This window comes from Poecilia formosa, unplaced genomic scaffold (assembly GCF_000485575.1).
Source record: "Poecilia formosa unplaced genomic scaffold, Poecilia_formosa-5.1.2 Scaffold285, whole genome shotgun sequence".
Classification (NCBI taxonomy): Eukaryota; Metazoa; Chordata; class Actinopteri; order Cyprinodontiformes; family Poeciliidae; genus Poecilia; species Poecilia formosa.
The window spans coordinates 390514-410863 of record NW_006800224.1 but is presented as its reverse complement, the minus strand read 5'-3'; the positions used below and the strand labels follow the sequence as shown (position 1 = coordinate 410863).

At 39.3% G+C, this 20350-nt stretch overlaps 1 protein-coding gene across 5 annotated transcripts in view; it reads right to left on the bottom strand.

Moving 5' to 3' along the window:
- The window catches only part of col15a1b (collagen, type XV, alpha 1b), a 46020-nt gene extending 29195 nt beyond the window's left edge, over positions 1–16825 (bottom strand). For 3 of the 5 annotated variants that reach the window (XM_016681573.1, XM_016681574.1, XM_016681575.1), the window contains exon 1: positions 747–1350. In XM_016681573.1, coding sequence (XP_016537059.1) covers positions 747–1128 — 382 coding nt within the window. In that variant the 5' untranslated portion in view covers positions 1129–1350. Of the gene's footprint in view, positions 1–746; positions 1353–16358; positions 16424–16685 lie in introns of those variants that run through there. The other 2 variants (XM_016681577.1, XM_016681576.1) reach the window with 2 other exon arrangements.
- Between the last annotated feature and the right edge of the window lie 3525 nt (positions 16826–20350).

The window sequence follows — 20350 nt, the reverse complement described above, 5'->3', positions numbered from 1 at the left end:
TTGAAATAAGACAAAACTAGCTTACAAGTACATTTTTAGCAAGGTATAGGAGTTTGTTTTAAATCAATAATTGCTTAATATTGATGAAAAAGTTCTAGTTCCACTGGCAGATTGTTTCACTTATGGGAAAAAAAAAAGTCTTGTTATAAGTTAAACAACCTGTCTGTGGAACTAGTGCTTTAAAAATCAATATTAAGGAAATATTTACTTAAAATAAGCTCCTATATCTTGCTGAAGATTTCGTGTTTTTGCACTAAATCAGAGCCATTTTTTTAGTGTTTGGGGCTCCGGTGAACCACAGTGAGTCATAATCCACAGATGGAGACAACATGGTGCAGCAGTGAACCTTTCCAAGAGGAAGAAACCTGCTTCAAAAGTGAACTCAGTAAAGCTGTTCACAGAAGAGCCTAGAACATAATCTAAAGCACGGCATGTCCCAACTTTCCTCATGGTCAGTGTTTATGATTTGATTACTGGGCAGTGGTGGCCACTATTGGCAAGTGCCAAGACCAAAATCACGGTTGACCAAAAACAGCACGAATGCCTGTCTCGTATTTCTCACAAACACCACCAGTGTGTTTTTTTAGGCATGGAGGTCCAAAACTGCAGGACCCCCCAATAGACCATTGGATTATTTGATCAGTGGGATGACTTTGCCAATGTCTTACTGGCTTTACTTTTTGTTTATGAGACTGAACTGTTCAGAAAAGGTCCACTGGGAACTAAAGCCATTGACAATCACTCACCACTCTTCCACTGTTGCAGTGGTTTATTCCCAGACCTGCCTTTGGTGATTCCACCTGAGTTCGCCCTAGAAGACGATGTCAACGTTTTCTTATTGTCGTGGGAAACTAAATCCCCTGAGGTGTGTGGAGCAGAGGACGGCGCAGTCCACCCTGTCCCGGTGTCCTCCACATGATTCGCTGTCACTGCGTCCTCCTCTTCTCCCTCTCCCCACTCCGACGGAGTCCCCGGGGTTGGGGAAGGCTCCGGGGGGGAGCTGGTTGGAGAGGTAAGGGCAGGAAGAAGATGGGTGGTTTTTGGCTTCACCCAGAAATAGTTCCACCACTGGGCACACGCTGGAGAGGACAGGAAAACCAGCGCGAGACAGAGGTGAACAGCTCCCATCCTCTTCTCTGTGGCGGAGAGGCTGAAGGTGGTCCGACTGGTAACACACACAGAAGCCAAACAGGTGCTATTTTCCCATCTGCAACAGGTGACAGGTGGATTCTGACGGAAGCGAAAATCCAGGAGATGATGTCCACAAAAAAAAATAAAAATAAAAAAAATAAATAAATTCCAAAATGTAATTGTCTGGTTTCCAACTCCTTGTTTTTCCAGTTTCTCTTCTCTTTTCCCTTTATCCTCTCTTCTTCCTCTCTTTGTAATGACTTGTTTTCTGCTGCAGCCTCTCGCTCCAACAATCTGAGGTCTCCTCCCCTCCACACCTCCGCACGTCTTTCTCCCAGTGTAATTTTCCCGTTGACTCCTCTAGAGGGGGTCAACGCCACGACTGACTTGCTTGGCACTTTTATTTCAGATTAAAAAATAATAATAATAATAATAATCTGCGAACTGATGTTTAAAAATTAAAACCAGAATTTAAATGTGTGAGAATAAGAATCAGGTATCAGAAAAAGAAAGACAGACAATAACCGTGCCCTTTGTCAAATTTGCACGAAATACGTGAACCGAGACGTGTGAACAATTGAGTTAGAAACAATATTGCATTCTCAAAAGGATTTAGCAAATCTGCAGCTTGGGGTTGAGAGTGTCATCCAGCAATCTGGCATTTTTGTTGCATGTCATGTATCTGCATTCTTTTGGAAAAAATTTGAAGGCATCTACTGCATTTTTGTCTGGGCTTTGATAAAAGTCAAATTTATCAGACCAGGATCATTTAATGAAACTTTATAGATGGATCCTATGTTAAAATAGACTAAGCCATACAACACTAATGCGGCTATGAGAAATGTATTGCCTGGAATATTCAAAGAATTTGGCAAACGACGACACTAGAAGTAAATACATTCATTTCTCTTCCTTCAGAAACAAAAGCTTGAGTGGAATTGTCTATAAACTACAACCTCTCTCTCTGGTGGAGCTTAAAGATTACGCAGCAACTACAGGGGCCCCCCGCTCCCTGATTACGACAAAGAGATGCTTGTTCTGCTGCATTGTGCTTCCATAAATGTTTGCTGAGGTCCAAGATGAGGGTCTGCGGCGCCGCTGAACGTTTGACACGGAGTGGAAGCGTCTGCTTGGGCTAAGGTCTGACTGTGTGTCATTGTCAGACCACTGTGGGAAAAAAACCCGGTGGCAACGTGGAGTAGGCTTAAAGGGAAAGTCAATTTAAATGATGATGATGATGATGATTTTGTGTTGTTCTTTCAAACAATGTCCATCAGTTGGATCTCAGCTCAAATGGGGAACTTTGTTTTTGTAATCATTTAAACATAGTTCAATGAAAAAACCCTAAAAGTCCAACCAAGCGTAGTAGAACAGCAGTATTAGGTAATTATTAGAATGAACTGACTGTAAAATGCAGTCATTCATTGACTTTAGCTAAGCATAAAAGCACAATCTAAAAAAAATAACCCAAGTATTTACAAGAAGGAATCTCCCTCATTATATGTCCCTCTTTTTACTTTTTTCTAAACACTTTGACCCTATTAAAAGGACTTCTGGATTCCTGAAGGAGTAACCCCCTTCACCCTTCACCTTTCATTTACTGACTGCTTTACCTAGCAACCACCTCACAATAAACTCTAATTGGTTTAGTGTCACAGCCAATCCAACAAAGGATGGGGGGAAAAGCCAGGAAAATAACATAATGTCAGAGGAGAAAAGGGGAAAAAACTAAGAATACATCCCACAGATAGACAACAAAATAAGCAAAGATAACAAAAAAGTGAGAATAAATGACATATTTTTCAAAAACAGCAAGTCAGGGGAGAAAACAAACATCTTTCAAACCTATTTTTTCTGACCATTGAGTCTTCAGATACACAGACTTATCAAGCACTAGTGATTAGTGCAGAATATACCAATTTAAAATTCAGATAAACCATCCATCCATCCATCCATTTTCCGTCACCCTTGTCCCTCAGTGGGGTCGGGAGGGGTGCTGGTGCCTATCTCCAGCTCACGTTCCGGGCAAGAGGCGGGGTACACCCTGGACAGGTCGCCAGTCTGTCGCAGATTCAGATAAACCTCAAATGTTTAACATTTAAAGGGAAAAAAAAGTGTATGTTTGCAAGCCTGAGAACATGCCACTCATATGTAGAAGTTTTGTAACAGAAGGAACATCCACTTAAAAAAAGAAAAAAAAAGAAAAGAAAAGAAAAGATATAATGATTAACGAAGATTTTATGGAACTATTAAACAAATATCTTGAGATGTCAGCCAGGAAGTTAAAGTGTGGGAGTCAAATGATTCTTCTAAATGGACAATGACCCCAATCATGATGCATAATTAAGGAAAACAAAGTCAGTGTTTTGAAGCGACCGCAGCAAAGTCCTGATCACAGTTCCAGAGAAAATCTGGAAAAAGTTAAAGGTATAGCTCGCAAATATGACTCAAAAACAGTTAGAAATACTGGGTTAAAATCACACAAATAGTTAGAAAAGGTGTGTAAAAACCTGACTTTGAAGCAAATAATACAACACTCTCTTTCACCTTATGCTGGCCTCTAGTAAACAGGAAAAAGAAAAACTGACGCTACTCACTTCAACGCAACACACTGGAGGCGTTGTTCACGTGTTCTAATCTCTGCTGCCACCTTGTGGACAAAATCAGCAAAACAGCTACAAATGAAAAATCGTCTGAGAGCTTCTGCTGTAGTTACAGAGTTTAATTTTGTTGGCGAAATTGTTAAATATTGCCCGATTCATCGGGTAAAACCAGAACTCTTTGGGAACGTGAATTGGGTGTTGATCTATCTGATTCATGGTGGGATAAAGTTATTCTCAGCAAACGCCAAACCACACCATGTGCCAGGTTACAGCTTGTACAGTTTAAAGCGATAAACAGAGTCCACTTCTCAACATCCCATCTATCTAAGATTTTTCCTTCGATTTTGGACCAGTGTGACAGATGCCAGACCTCTCCCTGCAATTTAAGTCATATGTTTTTCTTTTGCCCAAGCTTACAAACATTTTGGAACTATGTCTTTTCCATACTCTCAGGGGTTTTTGGAATCCAGATCCAAAGCGATCCACTAATTGCCATTTTTGGAGTTCCAGGGACCTCACTTAACCTGTCACCCCTACAGGGAGAGGTCTTGGCTTTCTGTTCTCTCCTTGCCAGGCGCTTCATTTTACTCTGCTGGAAATCTCTGACACCTCCATCTACTTCACAACGGCTTAATACTGTAAGATCATGCTTAGAGATAGAAAAACTTTTACTAACAGTGAAAGGCAGTTCAACAAAATTTACTTACAAGTGGGCACCTTTTGTGACATACATAAAATCCCTGCCTTTATAATGCATAGATTGATGTGACTGACTCATCATGTCATGTGACTAAAATTTACAGAATAAATGGGTGGAATGTTGTTGCCTTTTAGCTTATCAATGCCGTCTGACCCTCTCTCCCCTGTTTTTTTTTTTTTGTATTCTTTTTTTTATGTATTTATACTTATTTTGACTCGTTTTTGTTATGTCAGTATACGGTGATTTATGTTCATTATGGGAAAAAAATAAAAAATCGGAGAAGTCATGTAAGTTTTGCAAAATGTATGTAATATCAATGTATGTATGATCTCCTGATAAACAAATAATAATAAAAAAAGAAATCGTTAAATATTTATAGGGTTGATATAAAACCTGTGACTGAACAGAATCAGTAAAACCCACCAGCACAGAGAGCAGGAGGCTTGAAAGTTAAGTGCAAATAAAAACCATGTGTGGAAAAAACACTTCTCATGAGTACATATGGTCAGCAAACCCCGGTGCTAATAAAAATATAAATAATGAACATCCAGTGTAATAGAAATGATCAATTATGGCACGAAACATAATTTAAAAAGCAACTCAAGTGAAAACGTATTTGTCTATCGCGAGGATTTGTTTTTGAAGAACCAAATGTGACTCCAAGGATTTTTTTTTTAAATAAATGATTTGTCCTAAAATTGTTCAGCTACTTAAAGAAGTGGAGGAGAAAACACGTGATTAAGACATCTGTTTGCTGTCTCTCCATCTCTGTGTTGATGCACGTCTCACATCCACCCAGGCGGGATGGACAGACCGTGTCGGCCAGTCCTCTGGCCGCAGGGCGGTCTGCAGAGGTTAACAGAGACGACCTGTTCTCTCACATTTACACACCATGTTGCCACCGGTCAATGAAGCCTGTGTTGGCACTCTGTTTTCTCTGAGATTTCTCCTCCTTCCTCCATCCATCCTTCCTCCTTTCCGTTCCTCCTGAGCTGCTTTCGAGTCAGGAAAATTTGTGAACAATATTTCAAACAACTGGCCAAGACAGACTGCACCAAATAGCAAAAAATAAATAAATAAATAAAAAAATCTAAATAGCATTTATTGACGCTTTTGGATGAAAACATGAGAAAAGGCGAAAGAATTCAAATACTGCTGAACAAAACAGAGTCAGAATAAGGGTCAGCGAGCCAGATCTCAAGTTGAAGGAAAGTCCTGCATTTGTCAGATGTGCCGAAATTAATTTTTTGTCCATATCTAACAAAATGTTAGAGTTTAACTTGTAACTTAAGGCTCTGTCCCTGAGAGGCGGTACTGGAGCCGTCAGTTTGGGTTCAGTGGCGACTGTAGGAGAAGGTCGGCGTCTGACTGTTTGATCAAATCTCCTTTGTGTCTTGGACAGCAGGTGGCAGACAGAGTATCTGTGGAATGTGGCAGATGATAATAGACGTGCACAGACACTCGCGCGCGCACGCACGCACACACACACACACACACACACACACACACACACACACACACACACACACACGTTTGCACGCATGCAGACATTTCCCACCAACTTCCAAGAAACCTTCAACCAACTTCTTGGAAAAAAGATAATCATTTCAAATCTAATAGAGGTGTGGATCATTTTAAGGCTTAGCCGCATCTCCTTCCCTCTGTGTGCACATAACGAACGAGGAATCGGATTCAGTGAAGATTACACAGGGAGCGCCGCAAGTTTCTGTACCGGAGACACAAGTGTTTATGTTCTTCATTAACTTGCACTGAAGACGTGTTCAAATTTGTTTTGTTTGCTGAAAACATTTGGATGGAGACAATAAGAGCTAAAGAAAAAAAAGAAAAGGGGCCCCAAATAAACTGTAAATAAACTATGATTTAGAAAAGTAAATAAAACAAATTATGTTTTAATGAAGTAGATCTATAATTAAGAAGCACCGATAAGAATAAAGCTCAACTTTTAACGGATCTTTGTTATGCAGTAAATGCACATTCATTTTAACAAGTTCTTATAGATTCATAATGTACTAAAGTTTGGGAAATACATTTTAAAACAATTGCAAAATCAATTTTCATAATGCAGCCGTTTTGTCTAAACTTGTTAAAACAAATAACTGTGAAGTTTTCAGGGATATTGTCTGTTCATGTTTCTCAAATAATGTCTGGTTAAAAAGCAACATTCCTGCAAAGTTTAGTGCCTAAAAGTTTATCCAAATCAGACCAAATATTGATCAAAACAAAAAAAATATGAAGTAATTTCAGAAAGAGCTGTATATATCTTTTAACATTTTCAGCTAGAAATGTCAAACCTCTGTAATTTGATAAAGGTCTGATAAAAGATTAAAAAAAAAAAACTAATAAAAAACTATGAAGGGATACAGATTTATAGTGGGGGAAAAAAACAGAGTGAGGTTTAAATATTTCCTGGAATAGATAATGCTTTGATAACACAGTGCAGCACCCAAAAACTCCATAAAAGTCCGGCGAGGACCGCATCGCTCTTTTTGAAAATTTGACAGAAATTCTCTGAGCAGTTTAGCGAATTTGTATTCCTGCGTCGGTCGTTTTATAGGGAGCTTTTTAGTTTGTTTGACAGCCTTGTTTTGTGTGTGGGGGGAGGGGAGGGGGGAGGGTGGAAAGAGTAGCGGAGGCAAAAGAACAGGAAGGATTAGAGGGAGGGTAAAAAAAAAAAAGTCACGGAGGAAATGGTGAGAATAAGAAAAGTGAATGTCACAAAAGGTTATCAGAGGAAGAGTTTGACCCCAGGGTGGGATTAACTCAAACCCCTGACCTGCCCACCCACCCACCCAGCAGCTGCTGACAGAAGTTTATCCTAACTAGTAGAAGTCATGTTTGACACCATAACCCAGTTCAAAGTTAAACTCTGCAACACTGATGTAACATCCTTAACACTTTAAACGAGCGGGAGCAGTTCCCTGCAGCCAAACTTATAAAGCTTCGATTAAATCGCAATTTGTTTACTCGAGCAAATTTTAATCAGTTATCAGAAATAATAAGTACTTGTTTTTACTCGAGTACGATTCTTGTCTACTCTGCCCACGTCTGAAAGTGACGATACGACTTTGGCCTGCAAAGATTGTCGTTGTCAAGGCGATAACAAGCGACTGAGATAATGCGGCGCGTGAACTTCTGACTTTGGCACACACAGCCGCCATACAGACACAGTTGCGCTCAGTGACTCACTGTAAGGCCCACTGCTCAATGCAAATGGATGAGTGCATTGTGTGGAGTCAGCGGGAGGTCAGGAGTGGACATCTGCTGAGAGGCATTCTTCCATTAGATCGAGTGTCGGCGCTTGTTGCTTCATCGGCTGCCTCTGGCCTCGCCATCCAAACTTCCCTCATCCTCTCACAGTTGAATTCTTGTCGCTTTATTTCATTAAAAGTTTTCACGCGCTGCTCCTGCGCAGGTGGGAAAGATCGGGACATTTTTCAGGTGTAGATAACATGGATTAAGAAAATTAAAATCTACAAAGTGATCAGCAGTTCCTAGATTTTATTCTGTGCTTCAGTGGTTCTTCCTTTCTGTCTTGTGTCAGTCTTTTTGTTTCTCCTTGGGAAACATTTATGCTTCCTTTCCTTCCTCTGTCCTTCCTCCATTAATGGATTCTTGCTTCCATTTCTTCCTTGTGTACTTCTGTCCTTTCTTCATTGTTCTCCTTTTTTTGTTTAACTTTCTTCACTTCTCCTGGTCTTTGTTTCTCTTCCTGTATTTGTCGAGTCTTCGCTTCTATGTCTTTTTGTTTCTTTTTCCTTCCCCCTGTCCTTTCTACCTTTACTGTTTCGTTTCTTCATTCATTTGCTCCTTTATTTTCTTCCTTCCTGTATTTCCTCCTTGCTTCCTTGTTTTTCTTCCTTCCTCCTCTTTGTCTTTTTCTTTCCTTCATTGTTTTTGCCATTTCTTTGATGTGTCCTTCTTCCTCTTCCTTTTTCTCCTCCTTTCCTTGTCATGTGTCCCTGTTCCTTGGCCCCTTTCCTTCTGTCAGTGGTTTTTACTGGTACCAGGTACAAATCCTGCCTGCTATTCGTATATCTACCATAAGATACTACTATAGTTTTGCATACTATATTTTAATATGACTCTAACAGACTCAGAGGTCTTAATGTTAAGATTTGAAAAGTCTGTACAGATACAGTCAGACAAGTAAAATGCAAACAATCACTTTCAATGTAAATGAATCCATGTTGACTGATTTTCCCTTCACACATTAAGCACTGAATTCCTAAACTGCAGCTCTCAGCGTGTGTTTGTGTGCCCTGTGATGTTTGATCAGCTGTAAGTGTTGTTCTCACAGCTTCATGCGTTCAGCCTCCTTCTCCTCCTCCGACATGAATCGTTACGAAATCGTTAAAAGTTTCCTTCAGGAAGAACGCAGTACATGCATCCTAACCGCGGTCGTGAAACGGCGTGGAAATCCCACCAGGAAATAACAACAAACACAAACGTTTGTGCCATTCCTGTTTCTCCTCGTCTGCCCTCCGCATTGTGATTTTGTGTCGTAAACTCGGAACAGAGTGGGGGGGGAATGAAAGGCAACCTTTGCAGAAATGTGGCAGGGAAACATTAGCTCATGCTTGTTCCACAGTCCCGCTGGCAGAAGACCATCTATTGACCACCCACGGGAGGCAAAACCACAAAATGCCGCATTGTTGGGAGCTGGAAGCAGAATGCTGCTGCACACGCTGCCGGCCTTCCTGTCTGCGTACTGAAGGCATCCACAGGTGACTGAACACTGAGTAAATCTGCATAGGATCTGTTTATATACAGAGGAAGACTAAGTATTCCTGTTAGCTAAACACGCTACGTTCCTGTAGCTCCGTGATGAGTTTTATGAAAGCTTAGTTTATAACGCTGCAGCTAAATGTTGACAGTCAGCTCAGGATGCAGTGTTTACAGTGTTTATGACTGGAAAGAGGGCGAGACACACTTTGTAGGAAACGCAACACTGGAACTTCACCGTTTCGTTAACTGCATAAAAAGAAATATGAGCTGTTCAACGCTTGGGATTATTCCCAAATTTATTCCACAGGACTTTATCTGACCTGTCTGCTGTATTCCTTACTCTTCAGGAGTAAGGAATACTCCTGAAGAGTATTCCTTACTCTTCACAAGATGTTCTTTAAAACATCTTGTTTTAAAGAACAAGATGTTTGTTCTTTAAAACTTTGAGGCGTTCACACAAACAGCAGCATTTTTGCTGAGATTTAATTAAAAAAATATAAACTTGACACTCCTAAAAGTAACGCCACATCATATTTAGGATTATCCAGTTGGTGGATCTCATACCTGCAGCATCATGTCCTGGTTTCATTTTATGCACACATATCGAAAGCCATTTATTATTTTCTCTCACCTCCTATTCGATGTGTGTGTGTGTGTGTGTGTGTGTGTGTGTGTTTCACTTTGTGTCAAACTGACTGAATGTCACAGCAGAGCTTTTCCCGAAACAACGTAGGTATTTCTTTTTTTAAATTGCTAATAGGAATATGAATCAGATTTTGACTTTAATTTTAATTCCCTGAACATTCAGTGGATTAAAACGTGACGCTCTCTCATCCCGTTTTGCACGCTCTGACGCCTGGAAGCAGCAAAAGCTCACCCAAACATAAACAGGTTCTCTGGAGTGTTTTTCTCGTGAAATTCCTTTCACCGCGAGTGAAAAAGTTTCGAGTCAGTTTTTACTCAGGAGAACTTCCTCCCTTCCGTAACGAATCGCTGTTTTGCTCTGGATGTTGAGTCTGAGATCGCCTGGTGGAGTTCTGGTCTGACTTTACAAGGAATGGTGTCAAACACATTTGTGTAATTCTTATTTAAAAAAATGAAATAAAGTAAAGTCACCCTGCATTCTCATCTTTTCCAGTTATATTCTTTGAATCTCAATCAAACTGTGCACTTTGTGCCGTTCAAAATGTCCAGTTCTCTGAATGAGATCTGGGCAGATGAGAACAAAACGGAGCAGGATGTTTTCATTCGCCGTCATCACGTTGTAAGAAGTGAAAGGTGGGTTGTTCCAAACTTCAGTCAGTCAAGAGTCTCTTCTCACGATTTGATGAAAGCTGGCATAATTCAGATTTGCCGCTCGCTGTGCAGCTGCGTCACTCAAACACACTCGCAGTTTGAAAACTGATTCCAGAACGTTCTCCTTCAGGATCGATCGATGGAGAGTTAGAGCAATCAGAGCAAATTGCATTTCTACCGTCATGTCCGGCTGTCGGTGTGACGTCCTCTTTCTCAAGTGCTGGGTCAGTTTTACGCCTGATGTAATGGGATTCACAACTTCCAAAAAGTTAAGTTTCTCCAGTCGTAAGAAGAAGCAAACTTTTTGTGCATCATCAAGAGTTCAATGTGAGCGACGTCTCTGTATTGTCTTTGTTTCATGTTTGCCCAGACATGTTTAATTATGAGCTGAACATAACTGATGTTTTTTGTAGGGATTGTTTTTGGTGACCTCCTGATTTATTGATGCATTGTTGGAGTAACTTTGATAGACCAGACAATCCTAGGAAGATTCCTCTCTGCTTCCTGTTTTTTTTGTTTGTTTTTTTTTGTTCTCCATTTGTGGATGACAGCCACTGGAGTTCCCTCTAAGCCTTCTCAGATTGTCTTTCGTTCTCGCCTGTTCCTGAATTTTCTTAGACCGAGGCATGAAGTGATTTTGAGGTAGTTTATGGTTAATCAGTTGATTCATGATTAACATAGAGCTAGCTTGGTTTAGATAGTTTTTCTACTTTAAATAAATTAAATCACAATTAGAAATGTAGGTTTTTTCATCTTTACTTCAGTTATTTTTGTTCAATATTAACATTTCTTTGATTATCTGAAATATTTATGTGTGACAAACTGAAACGAGTGTAAAAATTCTTGTTTTATCAAAATCTAAGAAAAGGGTGAAAAAAACACCTAGAAAACTCGTTGTGTGTTGTTTACACAAGAAAGGTGAACCTCAGATCCCATCACACAAACAGAACAAACACTGCTTCGAACAATTAAAGAAGATTTTAAAGCCTTAAAGTTGCTTCAAGGCTGTCTTTGTTGAAGCGTCGAGAGCAACGAAGGCGTTCCCACTGATCGCGATTCTCACACAACTCTTCAGAAAGAAACCATGGAAACGGCACAGACAAACAACAACAGACAACCACTGGCATCTCCGTGTTTGCTGTGCTTCAGTGATGCTTCAAAGCGGCTGTCTTCGTGAAGTAATTAGGTCAGCTGATGGACGATGATGGTTTTCATCAGCATCTTTTTCATTTTCACCCCAGGTACACGGCGCTTTGCCCTGAATGCTAATAGCTGGCGAAGCTGCGAACTGCACGATCTCTACGGGGATCGCATCATGGAAAGTATGAAGGAGAGCAGCAACACAAAAAGAGACCTTATGTTCCTCCTTCCAGAGAGAGAGAGAGGGAGAGAGAGAATGATTTTCCGTTTTCACATCACATTGAGTTATACTAAAGCAATGACACCTCTTACAGTTGACCCATTGTGTCAAAACGTGTTGGGACCAAAGTGGCTTTGGACGAATGGGCGCATTCCAGACTGAACGGCCTCACGGTGTGGGTGTTCGGTGCGCTGAAGACTTTTAGGTGAAGGTTTCTTTCATGTAACTCTATGAAACCGTCGTAGACGGTTTTTTTCTTCCTGCGACATCAGAGAGCAAACAAGGTCGGCGGAGAGAAGGGGGAAAAAAAAAAGGAAAAAAATGTAACTGCTGCATTGGTCCAAATGAACACTAACAGCAGTGAAATACTTTGCAGTAAAAATAACTGGATTTTTCCTTACTGTACAGGGGCCAAAACAGATGCCTGCTGGGCTCACCTTAGAATCAGTCGTATCAGCTAAACACGAAATCCATTCAGAGCAACTCAACCAGCTGTAAATATAAAGTGAAGGTGCCTACATCCAGACAAAAGGGTTTCCTCTCCATTCTCTGAAGACGGAGATCAAGAGTGAAGCCAGACACGTTGAAAACCCAAATATTAAAAAATTCCTGTCCTCGGCCCGAATCACGGCACAAGTTTCAGGAGAAACGACGTTTACGTACGAACCAGAGAAAATGTGGATCTGTTCACACACAAATGATGTTTCCTGATTGTTTTCTTAGAAACTCCTCAGTCTATGTGATGTGCTTCCATTTTAAAGCATCCACTGCAAAAAACACAACATTTTACCAAACAATTTTGGTCCAGTTTCAAGTGCAAATATCTCAGTGCACTTGAAATAAGACAAAACTAACTCACAACGAAGTGTTCAGCAAGATACAGGAGCTTGCTTTAAGTAAATGATTCCTTAATATTGATGCAAAAGTGGTAGTTCAAATCATTTCACTTACAACATGGACAAAATGTTGCAGATCACACCGGAGCAGGGCCTTTTGCATCATCACTCTAAGTCTGTGTGAACTGGCTTCACTGAGATGAATGATGCAAACTTTGACGACAGCTTTGATTTTAACATAAATCAAAGCTGGCTTTGGACTAGATAAAGCGAGGAAACTTTACGTTTTTGAAAAACCCTGAGCTCATGCATGCCAAGTATCTGTACAATATGCAAAAAGCCAAGCCAGGGATCTACATATTCACACGATCTCTGCTCTTTCTCCCAAGAAGAGAGGTCAAGTAACCATCCAGAGTTATAATAAAAACCCTTGATAGTTAAAGAAACAGTGCAAACAAGACACTTTGTGTTTATCCATTTATTTTTTCTTTTAAAAATCAACTTAACATGTTTGGGTATGTGATCATTCAAACCATGAAAATGGAAAAGTTCAAATAAATGATTAATAATACCAAATCATCAAAAAGAGGTGACGTCATCTAGTAGCATTCACTAACTTTTGAATGTAAGATACATTTTTATTCTAGAGTTAGATTTAACTCTGCTGAACATTTAAAAGTTGCCAAAGTTGACATTGACATTTTTAGTTTAAAACCATTTTAAAAACATTTTACATTTTTAAAACCACTGGACTTTTCCAACGCTGTACGCAAACAATTTCAAGCATTTGACTACGTATAAACTTCTGGTAACCCACTGCTCTCTACTGTTGCAGGAATGACTGAAGCTATGCATATAAAATTAACATTTTGTCACCTTCACCTCTGCATGGATAAGCAATGCTGTGAAGAACAATAAATTTAATCCAATGAATAATTTTGTGAAGCATACAATACTCTAAGATTATTCTTATGTCAATCATCTCCATCAATCTATTTTTTTTTTTTTTTTTTTTGCCTCCCCATAGATAAACTGAAGTCTTTCATAATGAAAACATGATATTTGGAGCAAGGATGTAGAGAATCACAGAGAAACTATTTCAAACGCTAAAATCTAAACTCGTCTTCTGATGATGCTGCATCAGCTGTTTGAGGCTCCAGGGATTTACATAAGGGCACACTGGTTATTATTATTATTATTATTATTATTATTATTATTATTATTATTATTATTATTATGATGATGATGATGATGAACCTTCTCTGTGGTTTCAAATGACTTTTCTGGTTTGAACTCATGATTTGCAAGTCATAAGGTAGCCTCTACCAATTACGCCTAAGGCAGCGCACATTGTCTGAGTTTCTTAAAGCATGTTGTCAAACTCAGGCAACAAACATTTTCCTGACTGCACATGTGAATAAATTTCAAGTGCTTAAGTAGAGTGGAAGCTGCTTTCTACGTACGCCTGTCACAGTAACAAATTTTACTGGACGATAAATTGCCCCAGAAGTTATTGCGATAAACGATGATGTTGTTTTGAGAGCAAGCGATACGATGGCAATGGCGAAAACATTTTCTCAAAGCTCAATAAACTTTAAATTCAAATGAACATCTAACACCGGAACTGGATGACATTTTAAATATCCAAAATAAATAAACAAAACAATAAATAAAATGAATTTGTGAAGTCTTTGTGAACAAAATTATCCTGCAAAAAAGGGTCTAGTTGAGACCAAAACACCAGACCGAAGAATTTTATCATCCAGTTTTTGGTAGAAAGAGACAAGAGAGAAAAACGATAAATCATGCAGATGAAAATTACTGATTAATTGATTTATTGTTTATTGTGACAGGCCTGTTTCTACGTAAGGAGTCTGGATTGCTATGTCACGGATGACCGAAAATCCAGGCTGGATTTTCATCTGAATCAGTACGGAGCAATTACCAACACCTGGAGAACTTTCTTCATTCAGCAATTAAAAGGCAAAGTTAGTCATGAGTAAATCAACAAAAACCAAACCGTTTGCCATAAAAAGTCCATTAATATGAGGATTACGTCCAAACCCATTATTTGTATTTAAAACACTGAATGGGTTTGGGCAGTCTTCAGAAACAGAGTTATGGCAAACATAAGCTAAATTTCCAATACACATCTTCTGCATATTGATCAGTTATGCACCATCTCTTTGGTTCTGAAAATCCAAGGTGCAGAACCTGACCGACCCCTGGTATGACGTGAATGACAGGTTTAATCTGTCGTGTTTCATGATGGTGTGTTCATTGTGATTTGAAGGGATCTTACAGGCTTATGAAGTAAAATTTACATTATAAAGTTATCAAACTTTACCAGCTCTGCCAGCAATTGTGACTGAAAGCAGGAAGAAAACCAATGAGAATCGTTTACTGTTGCGCTCAGCAACCATGCTAGCTACTTTTTTTTTTGTGTGTGCTTATTTTTCAATTTTAACGTCAGGAATTCAATCTTTCAATTACAAACACTATATTACGATGAAGTGTTTGTGTCACTTCAAAGCTTCAACAGCAGGGCAGCAAAAAAGGAGGTAACTCAGAACGCCATTAGCATACGAGCCAAACACTTCACCTCCCACCCTGGTGCAGTGTTTGGCTTGTCTGCCACTTCCAGCTACCCCACAGCAGACACACACACACACACACACACACACACACACACACACACACACACACACACACACACAAATAAGACAAAGGGGATTAGAGGAAAGCAGGCCCCATGGCCAAACAAACAAACTATCACTCTCTCGCGGATCTGTAGACGAGGAGCAACACAGCAGGGGGTGGAGAGGTCACTGAATGATAACCCAACACACAGTGGTGAGTCATATCACTGATATCATTATGGAAGTGTGAGAAGGTTGTTATTGTTACCCTGGCACCTTAAATCTGTCAATTTAACGTAAAAAAACAAACAAACTGCACTTTAACAATCAGTGTCATCACCTGGAAGTAGATTTTCTGCTGATTTCAGTGGGTTTCTTGCTTAGACAGCCTATGAAAGACACACTTTATTGAGATTAAAAATAACCTTTTAGCAGTGTTGTGTTCAAGACCACCTAACCCGAGACCAAGACCAACTTCGAGTACCACAACACTGCCTTTTAGTAACTAGTCATAGTAAAATATGTTAGTTAGCAATAAGAATAGAGATAACAAGCTAATAAACATTTTCCAAGGATTCTTGGATAAGAAATTAAAGCTAAATTTTAATCCGTCGCTGTACAATTTCTTGTCATACAAGCTTTTTACTTGTATTTTTTTAATTAATTCAATTACAATTTAAAAAGAACATGGCACATGTCAACACAAACAAAACTTTTGAATGAAAAGGACTAATTTGAATAAAAAAAAATAAAAATCTTATGTTTTCTCTTTTTCTCCAATCCTTGGTTGATTGATCAACCAAGGATCAATCAGCTTAATAATCTGAGAATCATGCTTCTCCTCACACATATGTTAAAGCTGACATGCTTCCAAAATGGAGAGAGCATTTCCTACATTTGCTGACGTACATCAAAGATCGTCAGCATAAGGAGTAACATTTCACGCTCCCACTGAAGCATGCGTCGGGTCGGCGTCCTGATTTTCACTTTGGAACTTGTTGATGTACAGAGATGATGTAAAGAAAGATGAAGCAGCAGGAAACTCACCATCCATGAGCTGCTGGGCTGCAACCATCCTGCACAGCAGGGCGAGAAGAAGGGCAGGAGGCCACCTGCGGAGATGCAGCAGACACACCATGAGGGTCAGGGTTAGACCTTAAGGTACATTCAAAACACCAAAAAACAAAGGAAAAGTCCGTATTCTTGATATGAAGTAGCTTTTCATGGACTCCAGTTGAAACTAACGCACACAAATCAAAATACGGCAATAATCCCAAGTGGGTTCTGAAGTGCAGTTGCCATGCAAAAACTTTCTTAAAGTCGTTAAACTGAAGAACTTCACGTCTAACGATAAAACAAAGGACGTCTTCTTACCCTTGACACATTTTGCAGAGTAAAACACAAAAATGCTGCTTTGGCAGGCAATTCCAGCTACATGTGTGTGATGAAAGTGCAGCAAACTCTGTGCTCCCTCTGTCCTCCCTCACCGTGCAGACCTGAAGTCACACTGCGACTCTCCCTCCCTCTCTCTCTCTCTCTCCTCCTCTCTTTCTCTCTCTCTGCACAAAGACTCTCTCAGTTAGGAGCCGAGTGACTCCCAGGATCTGCAGACTAGGGAAATCTGACTCTTAAAAAAAATCCCCCCCTGTATTTCTTCAGCACGCTCTGTAGACCCTTTCTCCTAACCTTCTGCTTTAGAAATTATTTTATGGCCGTTTGAGATTATATCATGTCAATTTTTGGTCATTAAAACTAATTGTTGTAACTTTCTTTGCTATCTTTATCTGTTTAAACAGCCATTGACTTGGGTAAGGAAAAGTTTGGCGAATCCTAAAGTTAAGAAAAATGAAAGTGTGAAAGTAAATTAGGGTCAACCTTACTGTTTGGTAGCTCTGATGCACAGATAATCTCTTGGTAATCCCCAACTTCATTATTTATTCAACCACAATGAAGTTTTTGATCATCAGGGAAAACAATGACTTTCCCAGCTTTGTTTGAAAAGGGCCCATTTTAGCTTCACTTTGACAAACCAGCTGGACCAAGACAAACTCAGTAATTTGTGCAAACAGTGTTTTATAGACATCTAAAGAGGACGGTTTGGGGTTTTTGAAGTAAATATCTAGTAAAAAGGTTAAAAGTAATTGATCTAACCTGCAGCAGAGATCTCTCTTTGCTTTGTTTGTTTGTCTGAATGTGGATTAGTTGGTCCCGGAGGCTAAAGCTATCTGCTAATCTGTCGGGTACCAAGACCAAAATGGTAGACTGCCATTTTGAAACAACTTTAAAATGCCACTCTGGATCATGGGAACACTATTTTATAAACATTTGAACCATTCTTTCATTTGCGCGTTTATTTACACAGCAGACACAAAACGTTCAAGTGAGACGAAGGCTGGAGGCAGTGCGCCAGCAATTGTCTTCCTGTGTGAAACGCGTACCGATAATGGAGCATGTTAAATATGTATATAAAACAATATTGCAGTGGTTTAAGTAAAAGGTTTTTTTGGGGTTTTTTTTTTTTGCAGCGTCATACTTTGCTCTGAGGGAAAATGTTTTATATATACAAATTTCTATACGAGTTTCCCACAGACTCATCATTTATTGCATATTACAGATTGTCCACATTTCTCACCTTTAACAGTCAATGACTGTTCACTGCAGTTCAATGCAAATGTAACAGATTCATAAAAATGGCATTCATACTCACTGCTATAATATTTTTGAACTTGGAGATGAAGTCTACTTTGTTTTCAGACTAGTCATGAGTCTCAGCCTCCAGGACCAAAGAATCTGGATCTACACTAAAGTGAAGAGACTTTAAATAGAATCTCACAAAAAAAAAAAAAAAAACTCAACCCTTTTCCTTTTTTCCAAGGAAGCATGGAACAATTCCCCATTTAAAAACATGCAAACAGTTTATTGTTTGCATGTAACTTGCAAACTGTTTAATTTTAATAAACAGTTTATTTTTCATGGTGCCTGCTCTCTGGTAGTTCTCTGGACCAGACACTCAAGTGATTTAGAAAAAAAAGTGCTACTTTTTTTTTGGGATCAGCAGTTTTTGTATTTGTATTCCACCAACTATTCTTATGACTTTTACAGATTAGAATCACCATACATGTCACCAAAACATAAATTTAGGCTGGATTAGAGCATGTTTCATATGCACTTCACTGCACAGGATGTCCAACAGGGTCTAAGCTTAAAATGTTTAAACATTCCTAATCATTTCCTAATCAGCTGTTTCATACTGTACTGAAAGGTTACTTATTTACATGTAAGTTTTTGGGGGGGTTTTTAGCTAAAAACTGAATCAATGAAGGGTTTGAATCTGTCAACTGTGGCGCTGATCTGTAGGAAAGCTTAGTTGGGTTTCATTGTCCAGATTTATGAAAAATTAGTATTTTTAATCCCTATTCAAAAGGTTCCCGACAAGGAAGTTTGAGTAGGTGAGTGTAGCACCTGTATATATTATATCCTAAGTCTTTCACACAAAAAACGAGGTATTCAGAGGTTCACAAGGTCAGCGGGGAATCCGAGAAATAATCCATCTCGGTTCACACCCCACTGTTAGAACGATGCTGGAATGATAATGGCTCAGAAAAAGAGAGGATCCCACCACCCTCCTTTCTCCCTGCAGCTCTTTCCGAGGTGAAGCTTTCTTTTGCCGTTCCTTCTCCTGTTTTCCCTCTTCAGCTACATTTAGCTCTGAGGCGGGCGGATACGCCAAGAATTACTTGCAGGTTTACTCAGAGGGCAGCGGAGACTGTGGGAGAATGAAAAGAAGCCGTGTTAGACATGAGACATTGTCCTGACCTTTACCAAATATGGCGCTGTCATTGTTCGCAAGTCTCTCCTTAGCTTGGAGAAAAAGCTAAAAGTGGCATGTTACCAAATTTTCTCTTGGAACTTTTTCGTGTTGAGCGTTTCTGCAGAAGCCCATCATCTTGTGAAGTTTACCATCTGGTGAGATTCACAGTTTTATAGTTGCATTTACCGAATGAGTTGCTGTTAATCTTCTTACCAATTCCCATACAAATGAAAACAACAAATCTATCTGAGCTGTAATTAGTTTAGTTTAGTGAAACCTACTTGCATTAGTTAATTTGGTAAAGAAACATCAACATAAAACATTTTATTTGGACTCCATAAAGAAAATTCCCAAATGGATTAAAATTGAACATTGAGAGTATTGTTACCTGATCAAGATTCATGTCCATATCTCTGACATGTAGAACCTTTTTTTTTTATGCACATAATTTGAATTTCTAATTACCAGTTTTAAATCTGAGGAAAAGGTTGGAGAAAAGAGGAAAATATTTGACGTCTGGCAGATTCTGAAACAAACAAGCGCTGGTGTTTTTACTTTCTTTAGATTTTGAATCAGATTAGTAATTCTCCAAGGAAGAAATCAACAACAAAAACTACAAGAATCCCACAAGATATTTAGACATTTATCTTCACAGTAACTTGCCAAAATATTCATACCCATTTTATGCTGCATTCAGTTTTGTATGTTACATTAAGAAATGAGCAGTATATTTATATAGTGCTCATTATAGTCATGAAATAAAACAGAGTATGTGTTTTATGTAATTTTAATACAATATTTAAAAATTCCCATCAGATGGTGTACTTCACACTTTCTCTTTTTACACTTCTGTTTTTGTGGTTGAAGTCACAAAACAAAAGCAACAAGCAGGAACGCTTGGATTCATAAAACCTTTTCCATTCAGAGAACCCGTCATTTCACCGTTTTCGTTTTTCATGAGGCATAAACTACGTTTTATTTCATGACTTTTGTGCCTTTTTTTGTTTTATAGGCTAACATTTTCAGTGGCACGAGAACAGAGTGTCAAACTTTGTCTTCTCTCGTAACCTTCGCCACGGATCCACGGTTTAACAGACAAGTTGTCGGCCCGTTATTGAGACAGCGATCACGGCATGTAGCTGTGCGCGCTGACCCAGCTAACCGCTCTCTGAGGCAAACAGGAAGCCATTTATCCCCGGACCAAGTCTGCTGCCAGCTCTGAAGTTTT